The 23,268-nt window shown below is 41.6% G+C and overlaps 1 protein-coding gene across 1 annotated transcript in view; it reads left to right on the top strand.

Moving 5' to 3' along the window:
• Positions 1-3,875: 3,875 nt before the first annotated feature.
• The window catches only part of nrg2b (neuregulin 2b), a gene marked incomplete at both ends in the record, with an annotated part of 60,728 nt that continues 41,335 nt past the window's right edge, over positions 3,876-23,268 (top strand). The window contains one exon of the mRNA XM_083915251.1: positions 3,876-4,287. Coding sequence (XP_083771377.1) covers positions 3,876-4,287 — 412 coding nt within the window. The remainder of the gene's footprint in view (positions 4,288-23,268) is intronic.

Here is a 23,268-nt window from a genome sequence, read left to right on the forward strand (position 1 = left end):
ACATATATAGATAGATAGATAGATTAATAGATAGTATTATTGACATAAACAGTAAGTATATATATATACCGTATAGATAGATAAGTACAGTAGACAGTATGTGTATATCTATATATATATATATATATATATATATATAGATAGATAGATAGATAGATAGATAGATAGATAGATAGATAGTTATGTTATCGATCTATCTATCCATCTATCCATCTATCTATCTATCTATCTATCTATCTATCTATCTATCTATCTATCTATCTATCTATCTATCTATCTATCTATCTATCTATCTATCTATCTGCATCATGTCTTAAAAGTAATAAAAGGCAGAACAGGGGGTTTCAGCACCACGGACAGCGAACTGAGACAGTCCCAGTGAAAGGAGACAGACAGAGAGGGAGAGAGGGAGAGAACAGGGTGAAAGACACCTTTCTGAATGAACAGTAGATGATAGCTGTGTGGGAGTCTGAGGGAGGGGGCTGATACACTGTGAAGCATCATGAATCATTACCTTGTGATTGGACTTGCTTGCCTAACACTTTTTCTCAATGGCCTTGAAAGGCTTCATCAACAAAAGGTACATCATAAAGCCAACTGTTTGGTTAAAAAAAAACTACTGTAATTATACAGATTATATTCCTGTTATATGAGTTTATATAGCTTATGTATCCCCATTTCAGGTAAGATTGTTTTCTGATTTAGGACTTGCTTATCTTACTGTATGAGCTCATTCAAGTTGAACTGAAATCTGCTTTTAAAGGTCATATAACGAAAGTAACGTCCAACCATCCCAGTTGAAGTTACATGAGCTTCATCCTTCATGGGCCTGGAGGAGAGCGCAGACCTCAACTGGAGGAATGATGTGGGTGACTTGGTGGATGTCGATAGGATAATGGCTCAATAGGTGTGGAAGAGTGTGGGATTTTATTAATATAGATGGAATCTGGAAAAGAACACCATCTGCTTTAATTGGAAAATTTGAAATTGTTTGTATTTTTTTTTTGTATCTACTTTTCTTAGAAGATAAACAAAAATAGCAAACAGCAGACACTCCTTAGCAAGTCAGTCGATATACATATCCTAAACGTATCCTAACATTGATTTAATCTCATATATACGTTTGATCTGATGAGCTGGTAAAAGAAGGGGTGTTAACCTGAAATAGAATGGGCCCCTCATTTCCATTGTGGGTTGAGTGGATAAGTTACGGGTGTCTGCTTTCAGAACCATGGACAGAGAATGGTGGGCAAAGCAACAGATGATGAGATGAGATGAGAAGTATAGCTCATGTAGAAAAAGAGGACTGCAAAGGGGAAATCTGGGTAAAGTGTGAAAAAACATATTCTACATGCTAACTATAACTTAAAGGGCCAATGTGTCACCAAGACGAGCATGATTTAGCACCACAGATGGAGAGAATTACCCTGACAAGAGCCGTTTGGACAGCCAGTGTATCATGAGAGGCCAGTCCAAGTGACCTCATCAACACCCTGATGAAATACCGGTGGATTACCAAAAACAGCTGACAGGTTCAGCATGAGCATCAGGGGAATCCTGGAGGCAAATTTGTGGTGTTGCTCCCCGGGTTTGGTCAGCAGGAATCGGCTTTCTACTCCCCTTCACTTTGTCAACAAATGATTTGCTTTCCAGGCTAATTTGGAAAATCTTACATTGTGTGTAAGGTCTCTGAATGGGCTCTCTAATGAATGCATGAATGGATCAAATGAAAGAGGGAGAGACGGATCGGTGAATGGGTGGGCAGTGGGCGGAGAGGGAAAGAGGTGGGGGTGGGTTGCTGGACGGATCACAAACTCTGAATGGGGCTGTATTTCCCTCTTGAATGCTGTGATGATCCCTGGACTGGAGAAGCAATCCCAGTAATGTGGAACTATTAACCAGCACTATGGGCAGCACACGGGACAGGAGTTTCACATGTTACAGTGAACACGGACACATGAAGTGAGGGGACGACCCTGGCTCTGTGGCCTTCAGTCTGTATGAGGAATTGTGATTGGCCTGTTGGGACACGGCTCTAAACCCGTCAAGCCTTTCAGCACCATGGACAGAGAACGGCTTGTGACGTGACCCTGCTGATGGTGAAACGGGTGAATGAGGCCATCATGTAGGTGCATACTGTGATGAAATGGCCTCTCATACATTTTTTTTTATCATCTCAGTCATCTATAGTAAGAAAAACTGTCTGTGTGTCCCCTATATGACATTATATTTTATCCCTTTCTCAGCATGGACAATGAAAAGCTTCCTGACCTTCCTGAAGGGCGCACAGCTCCTGACAGAGTGAAAGGCAAATCTTATGAATGGCTTGATTGATGGATACAGAGATGGAGGCAGGGGCTGGTTTGCTGTGGAAGGAGGAGGGAATACTTGTGGTCGCCATAAAAAGCCTGAGCATATTGTGTAAAGCTCTCTTTTCATTGGTGGAGATGTGTTCAATGAAAAAAAAGTAGTTTTATTAGCTGTAGCTGAGCAGGATTGGCAACATTTGGGTAGAATGCTTTCCAGCATAATACCCGCAGGTTGGGGTAACTGATGCACCCACTTGTTGCCCAGGAGTCTTAAACTGTACAGTGTCCCAAGGCAATATAAGTGAACTGCATTGACTTGCATACTAGTGTGGGAAATGTCAGGTTTTGGGTGTGCTCTCGTACAGCGTGCAGCGTCTGTATTTCTGGGGACATTTAGAGCTGAAGTCTCGAAACTCCTAGCTCGTCTCGCCATGCTGAGGAATCCATTGAGAGAATTTCGCAGCGTTAGTCATCGCAACAACTATCCGCAGTGTGTGGAATAGTCGCCTATAGCCTTTCTTGCACCTCTTGCACTGGAGATCCACAGTAAACGCCGTGCAGGGCTTGGCTACAGACGCATCCTGTGCTGTGTGTCTGTGCGCTGCGTGCGTGATTGCTCTTGCGCACCACCCGCAGAGGTTTAACACAGTCGACCGGCATGGTCACATGCCACTTGGGTCGGTGGCGGTGTGCCGGTGGATGCCCGGGTCATTAGGGTGTATGCGCAGGAAGTGGCGAGCCGACGCCAGTGACCGGGCAGGTGATGTTTGCTCACGTAAGCCGCTCGCGTTTAATGAGGGGCGCAGGGGACGCGGCTGGAGGGTGCGCGCTACTGTTGCCTTGCCTCACCGGATAACCGCCGCTATCTCATCCTGTCCGTCTGTTCCACCCAGGTTTTTTTTTCTTTTTTTCTTTCTTCATTTTTGCTTACCGACTAAAGGGTTTGCAGGAGTGGGACTGTTTTGACGATCGCAATAAGTGGATAAAGGACCCGACCTTGCGTGTGCGTGGAGTGCGTATCGTTTCGTGTGATTCCCCTGTACGCGCAAGCTGCTTTTTTCATTCCAAAGAGGCAATGCGCCCACCCATGCGATGCTAGCCTATTAGCTGGAGAGAGAGTGAGAGAGAGAAAGAGACAGAGAGACAGGGAGAGAGAGAGAGAGAGAGAGAGAGTGAGAGAGAGAGAGAGAGAGAGAGAGAGAGAGAGAGAGAGAGAGAGAGAGAGGTTCCAGCCCTGGATTCGAGAGGAGGCTAATTTACGAGTCTTGTTTTGCCTTTCAGGAAAAGGGGAGATAAGAGGGGGAGGGTGGTTGGTGAAGGAGAATGCTGCAATCACATTTTTAAGCATGCAGAAGCGGGCCGTTTCCGGTTCCTAGGCTGGTGTGTCCCCCCATCCGAGGCCAGCAGCCGTATGGGGAAAGCAGCGGCAGACACAGATGGCATGGACACTTCCACAAGGTCTGCCGCTCTGCCCTGCCTGCTCTGCCGGAGCCCGTTCGCCGCCGTTTCTCTCTTCCAGCTCGCTCCGCCGCCCAGCAGCACTGCAGCACAGCACAGGCTGACGGCATGAGGCTTGATCCAGTGCATTTCTCCATGCTGGTCATCGGGGTCTCCTTCGCCTGTTACGCCCCGAGTCTCAACTCCCTCCAGGACCAGGCGTACCGATCAGCCGTGGTCATCGAGGGCGAGGTGCGCTCCTCCCCGGAGAACGTCTCCTCCCGGGAGCCCTACAGTGTGAATGTCAAAGTGCTGGACGTGTGGCCCGTCAACAGCGGCGGCCTCGAGAGGGAGCAGCTCGTGACCGTCGGGGACTTCGGTTCCGAGGCCCCGTGCACCACGGTGGAGAAGGACCACAGATATATCTTTTTCATGGACCCCACCGCTGAGCCCTTGGTATTCAAGGCATCGTACGCCCCTGTGGACGCCAGCGAGCCGGAGCTGAAGAAGGATGTGGAGAGAGTGTTGTGCGAGGACTGCGGTAAGTTTAAGGCTTTCCCGTTATACCTGCCATACACTCACACCGCACTATAAGGGCCACTGAAGCTGCCTCTGCCATGGCGATGTAAGGAGACAGTCACCGCTCTCTGGCTGCGCGTGCACGTGTGCAGTCTATACAGTGTGTCAGCGTGCATACACATATGCATGCGCGCGAGCCGACTGACACTTCAATCCTCCATGACCCGGTCACCCAAAATGAAACGAGTAAGGAAGGTAACGCGTGTGTGCATGTCGTATATGTGTGCGCGCGCGTGTGTGTGCGTGTTCCTTACATGAGCACTGATGATCAGTGGATACTGAAACTTCAGCCTGGATTCCAAGATCTGCATCATCACAGCATTACAGTGTCTGCATGTGGAGTCTTAAGGTGGAACACGGGCAAAGCCCGTGGCAGCAGCTCCTGTGTGTGTGTGCGTGAGTGTGTGTGAGTGTGTGTGTGTAGGCAAAACATGTGATGGGAATCAGAGACATCAACCTTGTTTTGAGGTAACCTCCTTTCCAAACTTTGTATAGTTGCCTGCAGCGTTATATGTCATATTTCTTTTAGTTATATATATATATATATATATATATATATATATATATATATATATATATATATATATATATATATATATATTTACATTAGATAGTGCCAGTTGTGACCGCAGTGACAGTCTGTGGTTAGTGGTAACTGTTCAAACTGTCAACTTGTTGCAAGTTTCCACAATGTGAATCTGAAATAGTGTTTTTTATTTATTTATTTATTTTACACCAAATAGAAACTCCTGTAGCACTAATTCCACTAATTTCTGTGAGAATTGGCTAAAACTAATGTTCAGCTGCCTGTGAGAAACTTTTTTTGGCACCAGAAGGGCTTTTCTAAATGAACAATCTGGACATGACACAATAATAATAATAAAAAAAGACGTGAGCCTATAATTTCAAGTTGAGGGTTATGTACTATCCTCCTCTCATTGCTCCCAGACAGGAAGACCCATTTTCTTACTAAAGGTAAAATAAATGTTTCAGAATCAGGGCCAGCTCCTCAGACCGAATAACACATAAACTGAGCTCCCAGACTATTTGATTTTGTATATTAGTGCATTCACATGGTCCTCGGATGGTCCCATTTCCTGAGTTGGGAAGTCGTTCTTTAACTTCGGTGTGTTCATGAGCTTTAAGTCGTAATGTGGAAACAACATGGATGCTACAGAGAAGACGTGTTGTATTTTATTTCTCAGAGCATTTACACAACACGTTGGTAGCTGTTTCCAGTATTTATTTCTAGTTTGAAGCTTTTATTAGTGATTGAGTCCCAGACTTGTTTCTGCACCAGTATTTTCCCCAAAACCTCTAAAATAGGACTACCTGACCTATTATCAGGGTAAATGCAGATAAACAATGTTCTAACTAACCTATGTCACTCTACATGCACAGCAACCTCAACCTAATGCCATATTACAAATTACATGTGAGCAAAAATTGATCTGCAATACGTGATTAATTTAAAAGTTTCCTACCATTAACCTGATTACTTTTGTCCGCCATGTTTCTGCGTAATATGACGCCAACTCTGCAAGTTGTGTGCTCAGTTTTTTTCAGACTTACGGAGTTGACGTTCTAACTTGAGGGGGCATTCCTCTGGATTTTCTCAGTCAAGAACTCATTTTTATATCATCCATCTGCTAGTGGCAGAGGCGCTCACGTCTCTTACTTTTAGGCCCTAAAAGACAACGCTGACTTTTTGACAAATCATCTTTGTGATCTGTTTTCAGTATTTAAAGTATTACACTGCTTTTGATATACTATGCTTTATCATGCACTGCTGTATCCTGTGGCAAATGTGGTATGAGTACACAGACAGGAAGTCATTTTCCCTGATACTCAAAAGAGAGCAGAATAAGATCGCCATTGTGGAAGTGTCACACATTTCTCCATTACAAGCCTTAACAGCACCACTGTGAACATTTTGAAGCTCATCATCTTAGTTTTGTGAATTTGAGGAGAAAACCTTTGAAACAATGTGGTTATAGGACAGCTCATTTGGTGTCTATAAAGTGTTAAATTCTTACAGAAGGTAACTCAGATGTCTTAACAAAGGGTTCATCCTGCATTTGGAAACAGAACAACTCGATCCTCTATTCTTACCTCCGCAACATGCTAAAATATCAAGTCATTATTTATGATAGTGCTGTTGGAATCAGGCCTCTGTCTGAAACACATTTTCCAGGCAGGGGTAACCTCAGGAGAGGAGATACCCACTCATGAGCTGATTCACCACACACACACACACACACACACACACACACACACACACACACACACACACACACACACACACACACACACACACACACACACACACACACACACACACACACACACAACCACACACACACACACACACACACACACACACACACACACACACACACACACACACACACACACACACACACACACACCACTGCAGAGTGTGTGGTGACACCAAAGTTGCACTGTGGGAACCAGTAGTCTCTGAATATTCTCAGCATCATAAGAACACAAATGTTTATTGATATCATCACCTCTGTTTCTTTCCTAGGATTGTTTGGTATCATCTGCCAAAAGTAATCACAGAAGAACAAAATACACCCCCAGAAATAGTCATGAGGTTAAAGGTCCCATATGGATATTTTTACTTTTAAAGCTGTATTCAGAAATTGTGTCTTTAAACGAGCCGTCGGGACTTCTGTACAGCTGTGATGTCACAACTATACTATATAAAGCTAGAAAATGCTGCTGCAGTGCTGTTACAGTCATTCCCCGGCTGCAGTGATGATGCAGAGACGCAGAGACCTGATCAACCAGTGCAGACTGAGCTTTTTCAGGAGGGGCTTTTAAAGAGACAGGTGCTAAAACAAAGTACAGGTATATTCAGATGGATAGTATGAGAAAAATAATGTGTTTTTTGAACATTACTGTAAAGCATGAAAACATGTTCTAGTGGAAACCAAAAATTCAAACATGAACCTAAAACTGAGCATAATATGGGACTATTAAAGGGACACTTCAACCAAAAATGTATAATTTTCCAACATTTTTTGCACTTCGTAACCTTGGAACATTGCTTTATGAAAATAACAATAAACGAATATTCAAACATTATAACTTTGCAGCACCAATGCAGCTTCACATGTTTACTTTTATGCTTAGTACATCTCAGGCACAAACAGCTTTCAGTTCAGTATGACAAAATAATCCTCCTTTGCAGAATGCCAACCACTGCTTATTGGCCAGGACTCTCTGAGTTGTAGCTCACTCACTGGCTACACTGACTTGGATGCAGTGACATCAGGGTAGCTGAATGAGCTATGACCAAGCTCGACTCTTGGCCAGCGATCAAACTGGAGAAGTGTATGAGGGGATACTGTAGAGTAATTAGATTTGAGAAAGAAATAACTTCATCTTAAAGATTTGTTGGGGTCAGGGGCGCGTCAGAAGACACACACCCTGAGCGTAACCAATCCAAAACCAAGTCAAAACACAGCCAGCCAACCACAGCCAAGCTGTTGGAACACCCACTTCTGTAGACACCCTATCACATTCTGTCAGCACACATATATTTTAGTGTTGCATTTGTCTACAGTTACCAATATAGGTTCATCTGCTCAGTTTTATTCTGTAAAAACCTACGTTTGTGTTGTAGTGAGCAAGTTCACAGAAGACCCTAGCTGAGAATTGTATTGTTAAAAATTGTTATCTCAGGTTATCTCTGTTATTTTAATGTTTGAATTGGGTGGATGTACACCTGTCCCGTCTCACCTACTTTGATAATGCACAGAAAATGAATGGGTAGAGATAGAAGATGCAGCTCTAGCGTATAATATCAAAACCTTAAAGGGACAGTTCTAATTTTCTGAAGTGAGGTTGTATGAGGTACTTAGAGATGTACTGCTGTGGATGGGGGCAGCAGCTAAACATATTTTAGCCACCTTGAAAATGAATATCAGAAACTGAAGCCGTTATATTCATCTCTTCTCTCTTCAAAGCCACCATACTCTTTTGACAGAAACAGTAATTTTACCTCACAGCACACATGTTGTTGCTCTGTCACTTCCTCAGTTAGTTTGTTAGTGTGATTGTTTGTCTTTGGTGTTTTAAAGGGGTAGTTCTGATTCACCAAAGTCACACAATAATAATAACAAACTAACCACTGCCTCGATCAGTAAAGGGGCTAAAATATTCTAAATATAGCGTGCGCTGAAACTGAAATTGTTTTTTTCTAAGATGACCTCTTTTTAGGTGGCTAAAATACGTTCAGCTCCAGCCCCCATGTGCAGCATTATGTTGCTTAGCTTTTGTGCTTTACCTCTTGCCTGCTTCACCAAACTCAGGGTGTGCCGACCAACATGTCGGAAAAAAAAACTATTCTTTCGATTCAAGCGAGTGTTTGCTACAGAAACACCAGACACATGAAGAGGATAATACATTACAGTCGCTAACAATACAGCATTACCATTTACTGTGTGTATTCTGATACAAAACGTAGTCCTGCTGTTTCTATTCATCACTTTTACAACAATCATATAAAACAGTAAAGTAGTAGCCATTTACACCCCACATGTCAGACGGACTTGCTAAAATGTAGAGACCTAGACGAAGATGTAGAAGCCACACGATGTCAGCTTTGTTAACTTGAACACAGACAATGACATAAATACTAGCTAATATCTGTAAGAAACAACTGGTTATTATGTTAACGTCGCAAGGTTTAATTCAGATTTTCTGCCAATGAATGTTGACATTTAAAATGTAAAATACGGTTGTGCAGAGTTAGAAGCACAGAGAAATTATGAGACAGTAAATCATTTTTGCACTGTAAAAGATAGTAAGCCAATGTGGATTAAATGGTGAGAGCAGTCAGGTTTGTCTCTTACTGTTTATGTTATAGCCAACCCACACCTCTGACCAAAACACAGAGTCCATCCTCATGAGGCAGATCCGACTCTGTCGAAGGAATAGAGCACAAACTTATATAAAACTCAAGACTACAGCATTTCAGTTGAGTTCTGTCCTGAGCAACTGCAACCACGTGTGTCTCCTCTGAGTTTAACTGGCCTTCACTAACTTTCCCTCACTACACTCTCCCTGTTTCACGCAGTGAAAATAACTGACACTCCCGCTTACAAAGTACAAAACCGATCCTATCTCACATCCCAGGCCGTCTAAAGTGTTAGTAATGTAGGTCTTCTCTGATCATTGCTGTTGGCATGCCTTTTGAGGTACATTGACAGTTTCTTCCTAAAATAGCTTTATCTGATGCCCAAACATGCTCCTGTCACTGATGCTGTATCTAATGCTGCATACCTCCACTCACTGCCCCCCCCCTTTCTGTCTCCCTCCTCGTGCTGTAGCTGACTGTAGCTGAAGTGTGTGGTTCAGCTTATTCCTGCCCTCCTGTCAGTCAGACACACAGAGGAGGAGAGAAACAGAGAGGGGGCAAAGAGAGGGAGAGATCTTTAACTTTGAAATGACAAATAGATGCTGCAATAATGTAAGACTTCCAATAATAGCCAGAGCCTTTTTTCCACTTCGTTGAGAGTGAGGACACTTAGTTCAGTGAGTTGTATTACCTCATTCCTAGAATGTCTAAAAATGAAATGACTGCTCTCTGTAAATTACTGTATTACCTAGGTTTGCAAAGGGTCGGTACATTTCCGGAAGTTTTCCAAGGGAAGTTAAGCTCAGGAATTTGGTTGAATTTTGCACAATTTCAATATGAAAATCATATGTTTTAATACTGAACTTACTTGTGAAAGAAATACACATTAAAAAAAATGTCTTGTGACATGTTTTGATAAAGTATTCCTATTTAGTTGGATTGAACGTTACCTTTTTTTAAATGAGGTGTCCACTTTTAACCCTAAGTTTGCACACGGCCCATATTATCAGGATTCTTAAAGTACCATTCCTCATTAGTGAACTTGCTAGCCAGCTAACCCATAGGATGGCATATATCACATTGTATGTATTTGACAAATGAATGGATTTGTTGGCAAATTAATGGATTATATTTGCTTATGGTATGGTAAAAGGTAGGGGCGTAATGATGCAGTGATCAATGATCAAATAAAATACCGATACATCAAACCTTAAGAAACACCTTTATTTTGAAATCCCCACTTTATATGTATTGTTTTTTTTATTAAAAAGAATAGTTATTTTTTGTTTGCAATGAAACTATCAAATTATATATTAGTTACTTTTTGTGCGTTGATATAAATGTAACTGTTTGTGTTAAATGGGCGGATGATAGCATCTCATATTTACCACAGACCCTGGATTTGAATGGAACTGAAACTTTTGTGATACTAGAAAATATTGTGCAGTTTGGTTTCTAATTGCATATGATGTGGCAAATAACTCCTTTATTCCTATTTTATTCCTGTTATGTCCCATAAATGGAACATTTCCACCGTGTATACTCACATCATTTTCTAACACTAGTTTTACCTTCTTTCAGCTTAGAATCGCCATGCTTTCAGTGCTAGTTTGTTTTGTAGCATTACCAGAATGATCCTACATGTTAGGAAATATCATTATTTGACTTATAGTTAGAAGATATGTCATATGTCTCTGTGTTAAATATGGAATTTGAGTCAGCTGAACAACGTAGGAAGGTTAGTTAAAACATATGCCCACCAACTTCTCAAAGCTCACTTACTGACGGACTGCATCTCCTTTGTGTAACCTGTCCGCATAAATGTAAAAAACAACAATTCTTGTTACCTGTCAAAGTAATGACTTTGGTTATCTCCCTAAGGCTGGTTGCCACAGTGAGGTTGCCAAGTTTGGTACCGCTGTACCTGTACAGACACCGAAACTACAACCTGTGCTCACCAACTGTATCTGGAAACCTGTGCTATAGCTGCAGATGTTGTACAGCAATGGGCGAATGGATAATGTGTTGTTGATCAGAAAATAGTTCCAGCATGTAACTCTCCCTGAAATAGTAATTTCTACATTTATGCTCATGTATGGATTAAACACTCAAGATATTTTGAGTTCATTATCAAGCTTTACAGGTGTGGGTTGGTGCATTTCCTTTCACTTTGGAGAGTGTGAGTCTAAGTGTTTACGCACATTTCCTGTCTTTATCCTTAGCTAGGCTAACCACACCTCGACTTAAGCACTGTACTTAGTGTAACACACAAACATGAGAGTGGTTTCTTTTCATCTCACTCTCAGAAAGAAAGTGAATAAGCACACAGGTTCAATATATTGAACTTTTCCTTTAAAATTGTCGTCGGGACCAAGCAGTCTATGAAAACTCACAACTCTCCAATGATCATCCAAATTGACGGTTATGATTCCAAATTGAAACGTATGTGCCTGCAAAATATGTATAATTATGCAAAAGTGGTATCGAATGTGTACACAAAGTGTAATTGCAGATTAGTATGCATGCATATGAGACTATGTTGACTGCCTGACCTATGCATAGCAGACTGTGTTTGCATGTGTGTAACACCAGCACCTTATCAGCAGCAGTATAATTTTTTCTGAGCTTACGTGCACTGCTGTCTCTCAGCTCAAACTCACATCAGCGTGTGCAGCAGCTGGAGGACAGAACCACTGTGGCATTGATCTCCAAATCCCAGAATTAGGAGAATTTTGCTCTGGTGCAGCATGTCAAAACTTGCAACAGGAAACATATCCAAGGCCACACCCTTGTGCAAGTCGTTAAACCAACCCCAGTGAATTCAAGCTTTCATTATGGCTTTCTTTGGTGCTAACACCTTTCAGTCTGCAGTGAACAATTGTCTCTATTAGCCAGGGATGACTGAGAAGTGTGCATGGAGCAATAGCAGAATAAGAGTTGTACATTTTCAGGCTCCTCTGTGCATGAACCACATTAAACCATATATATATATAAAATGTCTTTTCAAGAGTGACCTGGCAGAGAGGGCAGCATAAACATTGTTACAACAATAACCATAAATAATACAAACTGTCAAATACAACAGGCACACATCAAAGTACATGAGCATAATATCCAGTCAAATAGCAATACAAAAGCAGTTCTAATGCATAAAATAGGTTCCAGTTTTTAAGCTATTTCAGCGGGGGAAAAAAATAAGGAGCAATTAGATATTGTGTTATTTTCTTGATCCTTTAAAATGGACTTAAATTCCCCCGTAGTGATCAAGTAATGAGTTTGGACAATTTCATGTCCTTCTGAACATCATTCTCGGAAGAAGGGGCAGCATATTTAAAAAATGTTTTTGCCTAGGTCTGTTCTAACTTTTGGGGACCACCGTCTGCAGAGTATTATTAGAGCTCAGGTCGTACTGTTTTTGGTTTTTACACAAGCTCCCACTGCTGTTTGTGCCGGAGACAATACTTTGTGAATATTTTAGTTAAGAGGCATTCCACCTTAAGGTAGAGAGAAGGTGGAGCTCAGACTGACATACCTACTGAACCTTAATATGAATCACATGCAAGGAGACTAACTGGTCAAATCAGTGACTTGAGTGACTTTGCATGTGTGTGTGTGTGTGTGTGTGTGTGTGTGTGTGTGTGTGGGTGTGTGTGTGTGTGTTTGTTAGTGTTCTCTCGCTTGTCTTTCTCATCCTTTTCCCCTCTTTGTGCGTTATCTGTGTGTCTACTTTTGTCTCTCTCACTGTCCTTGGTCTCAACAGAGTATTATACCTCCACACACACACACACACACACACACACACACACACACACACACACACACACACACACACACACACACACACACACACACACACACACACACACACACACACACACACACACACACACACACACACACACACACACACACACACACACACACACACACAGCCATGCCAGTTAGCTGTTGCTGTTGCTGCTGTGCTGCAGATGCCCCAGTGTGCTGTCATTAGCAGGGAGATCTGGGGCTGCTATAAATTATGCACACTGAATAACAGAAGGCTGAGGATTTCTCCCCTCTGCTGCCTGTGTGTGTATATATGACGAGAATGTATAGGCCGTGCTTTTGCTCATTTATGTGCTTCTGACATCATACTGATCAACTTTCCTCGACGCCCCCGTGTGTATTAGTGAGCTTTTCTGTGGCTCATTACACTCACGGGTCGACTGCTTAACTCGTGAACATGTCCTTCAGATATGTAGCGTGTGTGAGAGAGTGTATATGTATGTATGTGTGTGTCCTTGCTTGTGAATAATGTATGAGCACTCACCTTTTCCAGTAGTCAGCCTTAGTAGAAAACTCTGACACATGCATCTTAAAGGGACCAGCCCAGCGCCACATGGCTCAGTTTGTGAATGGGAGAGGTCTTCGTGTAACCCCATTTACACACACACACACACACACACACACACACACACACACACACACACACATGCAGATGAACTGCACACACCACCCACACACTAATGCGGCTGCCGCTGCACACACCCTCCTCACTGCATCAGCAATGTGCCTGTGCCTGTTTCATACAGGATGGATTTGGCCAATGCTCTCTCTGTTTCTCTGTTATCTCACGGCAGAATTAGATTAGACATCAAATTCAGAATTGAATAATTAGAAATGTTTATGCCAAGAACTTGTCAGTTGGTATTCCAGATAGATGACAAGTTTGCTACTGTTTCGATAAATCTGTTTTCTTGGGAAGCCATTTTAGTCTTTGGCATTCTTGTCCAGAAGTAGCCGTGCTGTTCCTGACTGTAAGGGGTTGGCATGCACCCAGCGAATGCCTGATATTCATGAAGTTGTAAAATGGCATTTTCAACTGTCACCCCGGGTAACGCTTCATTAAGAACTGCTTTGCTCTCGCTGACATCCAAGGTGCTTTTGAGCAAGGTGTTCGACTAATGCGGCTGTTCTGGTCAACTTCCACCTAAACACGAGGAATATCACTGAAACTGAGGATGACTGCTCCAGAAACATGTCTCGGGCAAGAAAAGGGTTAAAACATCCCTTTGGTTCTCTATCAGGCTATCTTCGGCTCAGAAAGGCGTGGGCTATCTTTATCTCGCTTTGTTGTGCCATCTTTGATGGTGACATGTGGAGTATCTTCATCTGTCTTCCAGATGTCCTCCACTGCCTCTCTAGATGTTATCTCTGAACTATTATAGGCTTGTGGTAGATACTGTGTGTGCTTTATGTTTGCTTGTGAGAAGTAGTGGATCTGTATTTTCTTTTGAGGGACCATTCTATTCATTAATTGGGAAGATGTTGGCAATACATTTCCTAATTTTAACTTATGAAACAATATTTCAGCTTCCCTTGTCAGTTGGTTTCCAGATATTGAAGTTTGTTGTTTGTGATTTGTGATTTGGCAATTATGCTTCAGTTCCAACAACTCCCAAGATTGATTTTGCCTCATTTCTATCTGCACCAAGGTAAAATACTGTAGATTTGGAGCTGCACAGCAGGAGAAGTACCATCTTCTGCAATAAGAACAAGGATTTTTCACACTTAATCAAGAAATATTTGACCAAAATAGTAATTTCACTGTGTAGGAGTTATGGTTATCTATTGGCAGAAATGGAATTCAATATTCATAATTAGGTTTTCTTTAGTGTATAACAACCTGAAACAAATTATTGTTTTTTAATGATTTGGTTAACTTATAATGAGCCACTCATATCTACACAGGGAGTGAGTCGTTCTCCATGGAGCCCGCCACGCTGCACCACTATAGTTCTACAGTAGAGCCGAACGCTGGCTCTAAACAGGGCCCTTCACATCTTACATTACCTGAAGGCCACTGTAGATTTTCCTACACAAAGAGACAGGGGATGGAAGGGTTATTGCAGTTGGTTGCAACCTCACCGCTAGAGGCCTCTACATCCTAGACACTGACCTTAGCCCTTTGAAGAATAAATTCCGTTGCTATACAACAAGTCCCCTCATTAGCCTTCAGGAAGAAAAACTAGAGACAATCTTGCGATGGGATTACCCCAGCCACGGCGCCAAATCCGGCCAGGGGTGTAGAAGTTACATTTGTATATTTTTTATGACTCGGGGTGACAAAAAATGGCCTGCTCACAGACAGACATAGAAAAACCTGGCAAAATACTCAAAACCATACCACACACACGCATGCACGCACACACACAAAAGAAAGAGGCAGGCACTCAGAGAAAAACGCAATGTGGACAGTCAGCCAAAGCAAAGACATTTTTAACATTGAGCGGACACCGGTGGTACTACAGCTACTAGGACTGATTGAGGACATAGCTTCTCACTGGAGGGAAGGAGTTCAACTGGTGCCGTGTACATGTAATTGGAGCCATGTATTCAGATGTGGCTGTGACTGTAAGTGCATGTGTAGTGATGGTACAGTGACAAACTAAATGAGATTTCCTCTGACCTTCTCTTCTTTAATCTCCAGAGTTTCCCAACGAGCATATGAAGAAATGTCTGGTTAAACACATGGGTGATTACATCTTGGTTAAAATGAGGTTAATTGGGTGCCTATGTCTGTGATGCCTCTTACAGAACTTGAATAAAATCGGGTTGATGCAATGCTTCCAGTGATTAATGTATCATGTTTGCATGTTCACTTCCACATGATTGCATATGGAGATAAAAAAGAAAAACACATTTTCTGTAGCCTAGTTAAATCTGAAACGTGCATGGGAACAATATTGTAGCAGGATAAACAATACAGCTTTTGATTAAGGGTTATTTAAACCTGCAACAAGTTCAGCTGCTGCAAAACTGAAAAGAAAATATACAGGCTTCATATGTGTGAGCTGATTAACACTGTGTTTAAGTCAACATGATATTAATGATGCTGTAACATGATCCATATACTAAAAATGCCCATCCTGTCAGTCTCATCTCTCTCATTCTAGATTTACAGATGGAAAGCTGCCAGGCTGCGTTATAATCTAATGTTTCAATCTGCATAAATGCACTTGTGGATGTACAGATACACATGCAGCCTGACTTGAGTCCATGTCTCTGCTTCCATATTGTCATGTGAAAATAATATGTGATTTTATCATCGGTTCCATTTATTTGCTATGGCCAGTTGTAAGTTTGAGGTGAAAGTATTTAGTCGTTCCAGGATTAGGTAGAAAACCATGTAGACCTGTGTTGTTTATCCCTCAAATTGACCATATTTTTCCTACAGTACTTCACCCACAACAGAATACTGCATCCACAAGCACTTAATCAGAAACCATTCATTTATTAATGAGTTCATTTTATCAGAGATTTTTTAAGAAGGTAAAGTGTTAGTTTCACTCTGGCTGCTCCAACAGTAACCCCCTCCTTGCGTGAATGAATACATTAGTCCATCTCTCAGTTCCTTCCAATTTCCCGTCCCTATTCGTCGCTGTCTGTCCGGAGCCCACTCATTCCTACAGAAGATGTAAATCTGGCCACTGAAGTTTTTAGAAAAAATTGCTTGTTGGGGGATTATTTTCAACCATGGATTAATACACATTTGGTGGACTACTGAGAAATGAATCAAGCAGGACACTGTGTGTGGTATCAGCTAAACAAAAACAAAGTTTCTAATATAGGAACCGGTCACCCACTGCAACACTATGGCTCACCGGTCTCTTTTTAGAGAACAATGGAGCTCTATGACAGTAAGATGATATATCAACACTTATTAGTTGTTGTTTTATTCACCTTTGAATTTTATCATTTCATAAAGGATTTTTGGGCATTAAGTTCCCAAGAAGATATAAAGACCATTACCAGATATATCCTGTATCTTATTTTTTACATTTATTTTATGCAAATCATTTTGGCTAAGACAGTTAATATGTTTGTAAGCTGTTTATGTGTAATTGTTGAGAATTCACCTGAGAATGTGATGGCAGAAAGAAATAATCACATGGTGCATGCAATTATTTATTCTACTGTTTTTCAGGGTTGTCGTTCTTCCCCTCGGTGGTCCAGGATGTCCTTTATTAACCTTGTTGACTATAAGGTCTACTTTCTGACTTCCTTAGTGGCATCCATTTATCTACCATGTGTTACCTGGGTATCATTACATAAAGTTCAGCTTTAAATATAGCAGTGGGATGCTGGTTCAGTGTGACTGCATCATCAGTATTTATAATATCTGAAGTTCAAATTATGGTGTAAAGACCAAAGGTGCCTAAGATAGGCTGTGTTTGACTGAAATCGGAAAATTGAGACAGTGCGTGCATCATCTGGTCATTTGTTCTCCATATTATTAAATCATTACCGAAAGCTGTTAATAATGTTTACAGTAGCTAAGAATTGTAGATGAGCCAAACAACATTTTTTTTCTGCAATTAAGCATATTTTACACCAAACATCTGCAGGATTTGTACAGTTAGTGAGAATACAACATGTTATCATGTTATAACATGTTATGTTTTACAGTATATTCTATGTTACCTTTAGTTTTGTTCAATTGAATATAAACAAGTGTCAAGGATGGTCTCTTATTAAGCAACTGGAAATTACAAAACACAGCTTGAAAGTGAGATACTGTCTCTTTAGCAGCAGTAAATGAGCACCCTGTCCAGTGAAAGTTGGACTCACTCATAATAAATCTTTTGTTGCTCTTGTCTCTGTGGCGTGAAGCATCACACACTGACCGGCTGATAAAGGAGGGAAACCAATTTCAATTGTAAAAAAGCGGTTCCTCTCACTGCTATTTGGTGCTGCCAACATGTTAAGTTGCCAAGTGCAGATTCTCACTAAACCTTTGTCCGTGCAGCACATTCATTTGAGGGGATATCAAAATGCCAGTGGAACTTCAATGCACATCTGTGCCAGTCAAACAAAATGCAGAAAGGCTAGTGAGACTTTTCAGTCCAGAGAGTCAAGTCTGGACATTGTAAAGAGTGTCACTTTCACACATAGCACACAACAGGAAATTGCACGTGTCAGACATGTTCTCTCTTACTGGAAATACTGTGTTTGGTTTAGGTGAGGGGTTGCGCCTTGGTAGAGTTTGCAGGTGTCAGGACATGACACGGGTTACATAGGTGGGCATAGACGCTTTCTAATTTAATCATGAACAACTGTCTGACAATTTCAAACCTTGGAGTTCCTGGATCCCTTCATCTTGCCAGCTGAGATTTGACCTTTCTTTTTAAAGCTTCATTCATTTGCAATTCATGCTGCAATTTCCCATAATAAAGTCTTGCAAACTTGCCACACACACACACACACACACACACACACACACACACACACACACACACACACACACACACACACACACACACACACACACACACACACACACACACACACACACACACACACACACACACACACACTTACTTTACTTACTTGATCTGGCCATGTTTAGCTCCAACTGCACATTTATTTCGGTTTTTGTAGTGTAAATAACCATATAATAAGTTCAGCTCAAAGCAGCTTACGTCACACTGCACATCTCTGTGTTGTTGTGTGTGTAAAAAAAAAGATTGAGTTTCCTCACTGTGGCGAGTATCAAGGAATCGATTACTCATGCCCACCACTAGTCACTAGTGCCAGAAGATTGTGATTTTATATGCCAAAATACTGGCTAAATAAAATGCAATTTAAAATACTGACTACAATGGACCTTCAGAGTAAGAAAACATGCCCAGAGTGTATCCAACAATCTGAAAACTGAATTCCAGAAAAAAAACACTTGTACTGGTGTCAGAGATGAACAGCAGTCTCCGACTTCTAAAAAGAAAATAATGTTAGTCAGGAATAGGGATGTCGGGATAAGTCGGGATAGCAATTTCATAACCGTAAGAACTGTAGAAGCTACAGTAAGATATCTATGGTGTCCTGATTCCTGAGCTGTTGCTCATTGAAAACAAATCTTGTGAATCAGGATGTTTGTGTGTGCTGGTTTGTTCTGTGTGTGAAAGAATCATCGCACCACTCACCTGAAGCATTCAGCTGTAAAATATGTATCGATGGGAACTGACATTCCAGCCATATATTCGTCAACATGCGCCTTAAATCAGCAGCATGGGAACATTTTGGATATCCTCAAAATGAGCAGGGAGTTGTTGTAGAAGATGGAATCAAGTTTGCAAAGCGTGCGTTCTAAAAGTGACTACCAAAGGTGCAACACTTTGAATATGTTCCAGCATCTTCAAGATAATCATCCACCCTTTTATGCTCAAGTCAAGATAAAAAAATAACTTACCTAGCAAATGTAATGTTACTAAACTGAACCAAAGCAGTTTAAACTCAGTTTATTGTTTACTTACTTAATCCTGTGGTGATATGTAGTAGTTATCTGGATGTAATGCCAGTTCTTTAAACTGAACCCTCTATTTTCAATACGAAGTAGGGTGACATGTTTTATTTGCTTGCTTTTATCTTTTTCCTTTCATATTGTCACATAAGTAATTTCCTGTTTAATATTTGTGAAAACCATGAAATTGTGTTGATTCAGATCTGAATGTCATAGTTTGTGTCCATTTTGTAGAAAGACTGGCAAATATAACTGGAATTTTTTAGTCGACTGTCACTCAGGTTATAATTCCAGGGTCTGTAGCTACTGTACATCCCTAACTTCAAATCAAAGTTGTAAGAATTTCTACATGGTAGCTGTTTCAGGGTCAAGCGGACTATGAACTAAACTTAAGTCAACCTGAGCTGTGAAGCCTAGCAGCCAGTAGGCGATTTGATAGGGGATGCCATCTCCCTTGTTAACCTGCCATCCCCTAGTAGCAGAGAGAGTGCAGGTTCATGTCAGTCTATTCTGCCTGATTCATAGATCCTTTATGTGACTGAGGTTTGTTTAAGTTAGAATCTATGGCCCTGACCATGGCTCTGAAATATCAGTAGCATAACTGTGCTGTGTATAGATAACCCATGGTGCTGTCCGTGGTGCTGACGTAGCAGACAGACTTGTAAGTAGTTCGTAGTAAGTTTATAGTTTATTACAAAGTAATTGCTGAGCTCTCAGAATACATACAGAGTACATCACTTAAAAAAAGAAGTCCAAGGAGATAAGAAACACCAGACAAGTTGAAAACAAGTTGCTTGTTATGCAACGATTGCTGCAACTTTAATTGAATGTTAAACCGCAAGTGAGTGCACCTGTGAGGTTGCTAATAAGTCAATGAACAGTTTGGGTTGCAGTTTTACTGTTTGCCTTTGTTTTCTTTTTAAAATAAATGTGACTATAACAGGGTTTGTTTTAAGCCTGTATGATTAACTGACTGCTTCTCGCTCCATTGGGCTTATTTTTTAGTGATGTTGCTGCTTTTGGAGATCTCAGCAACTTAAATAAGTTATTCAACTCGCAGCCAATGGAAGTTTAGTAGGTCTCATACATGCACTCAGTGTGGTTTTGGTATGAGGTTCGTTCTGGTTATTTTTGGCTTTGTATTTTATATTAGTAATAATATCTATTTTGTCCTTCTTAAACAGTTTATGTGATTCATTCACTGGCATCATGAATGCAAAAGTCATCAACAGTTCTCTGATATTTAGATGAAGCAGAAATGCAGAGCCGTGTGTCATCTGCGTAAGACCGGAAGTCGATACAGTGTTTACAAATTATGTAAGATCATAGCGGCATATAAGGACAGAATAAAATGGGACCAAGCAGAGAGCCCTGGAGTACACCACGAGAATTAAATATCACCATCTTTGTTTTGCTAACTGCATCTCCTTCTAACAGTGTGTTTGTTGGTCTCTCAAAGGGGCAGTGGGGCATCTTTCTTCTGTAAAATCTTTAGCTCCTCATTGTGGACGGATGTGATCAATGCTTCAATCCTCTTATCAGGAGAACTGTGTCTGCTTTACAAGCCTGCAGTTAATGGTGTGTGTGCATGTTTAGGGGGGAAGGTTGATGGGCGAGATGAGAGGTGAGAAATGGTGGAGAGAGGGGTGGAGGATAAGAGATGGAGGAGGTGAGATAGCACGATGGATGAAAACAGGAAAAGAGGCAGAGGTGAGAGAGAGAGAGAGGGAGAGAGAGAGAGAAGGGATAATGGATGGATAAGGGGAGGGGAGAGGTGAGAGAGAAGAGAAAGAATAGAAAGTGGTGGGGGTTGGATGGGGTCAGGAAGAGAGAGGGAAAGAAAAAAGATAAATGGAGGACAGGTGGGGCACAGAATGACTTGCACACGACTCCCGGCCCTGGGAAAGAAAAAGAGGAGGAGAAAAGAGAAACAGAGAATAGCTTTTCCCCACCGTTCTGCCCGCAAGCCCTTCATTAACTATTCATTACCAACTCTGCACATCCTCCCTTTCTATCTATCTATCTATCTATCTATCTATCTATCTATCTATCTATCTATCTATCTATCTATCTATCTATCTATCTATCTATCTATCTATCTATCTATCTATCTATCTATCTATCTATCTATCTATCTATCTATCTATCTATCTATCTATCTATCTATCTATCTATCTATCTATCTATCTGTCTATCTATCTATCTATATATCTATCTATCTATCCGTCTATCTATCTATCTATCTATCTATCTATCTACTATCTATCCTGCTTATCCATCTTTCTCCATATCACCCTCTTTTCTAGACAACCATCACATACACACACACACACACACACACACACACACACACACACACACACACACACACACACACACACACACACACACACACACACACACACACACACACACACACACACACACACACACACACACACACACACACACACACAAACACACACATCATTTACCTGTGTGTATGTGTGTAGCTATGTTTGTGTCTTTGAAAAAGAACCTGATTTCTGTTGAAGGGTGTATTTATACTTCAATAGATAACACTGCAGTCAATAGAACAATGCACAACATCAGCGATGAGAGACAAGGTCAAGTCAGTGTGTGTGTGTGTGTGTTGGTTTGTGTTTGTGTGTGTGTGTGTGTGTGTGTGTGTGTATGTGTTTGTGTGACTAAAAAACAAGAAGGGGAGGAAGAGAATGATTTATTGACAATCACTCCCGCAACCACGCACACACATAGAATGATTTTCTTTATCAAATGTGGATGTGACGAACACACACACACACACACACACACACACACACACACACACACACACACACACACACACACACACACACACACACACACACACACACACACACACACACACACACACACACACACACACACTCACACACACACAGACTTACATACATAGAGGGTTGCCCTGGGTTTGGGATTACTTCTGTGCAGATGTTAGCTGGTTGATACTGCACAAGGGCCTGTTGTTACTGCTATCATTCAACGACCAATGCTCATCTCTCTCTCTCTTTCTCTCACACACTCTTGTGCGCTCTCTCCTAGTCTTTCTCAATCTTTTTTCCCCTTTATTTCTGCCCTACATCCCCTTTCTCTCTCTGTATCTCCTTCGCCCTTCCTGGTTTCCATGGTGACAGCTGTGCGCTGCAGAAATCACACTGATCGGAGAATGAGATAGAAGGAGCTTCTCTCTTTTATACATGAACACACACACACGGGCGCGCTTGCAGACACGTACACACACTCAACACATACAACAAACGTAACACATACAGTGTGTATGTGCAGATCCTTCATCACGACACACATCAGTTTCCTCTCCACGTCTAAAAGCATAGTACACGTGAAGAACATTTTATGAATGTACTATGCTTCTTCACTCACTGTCTCACTAGTGTGTCAGCTGACTCACACGCAGCCCATGTGTGCAAACTTGTTGCTGACCATGCCTTCTCGGGCCATACCAGTCTGCGAACACACCTAATTGGTTTGGCTTCCATATCACTCTGTGTTATTGGATCATGCTTAGCAAGAAATCAGATCAATTTTCTTGGTGCCTGCTTTGGTGGACAGAGAGAGAGAGAGAGAGAGAGAGAGAGAGAGAGAGAGAGAGAGAGAGGGAGGAGGGAGGGAGCATCAGCTGACCTTGAAAGAAGGACCTCTTGATGGACGGCTGATGGGAGCGCTGGTCTGTGATTGGCCAGTGGGGCTGGCCGGTCACAGGCTATTGGCCA

This window comes from Echiichthys vipera (genome assembly GCF_963691815.1).
Source record: "Echiichthys vipera genome assembly, chromosome: 6".
Classification (NCBI taxonomy): domain Eukaryota; kingdom Metazoa; phylum Chordata; class Actinopteri; order Perciformes; family Trachinidae; genus Echiichthys; species Echiichthys vipera.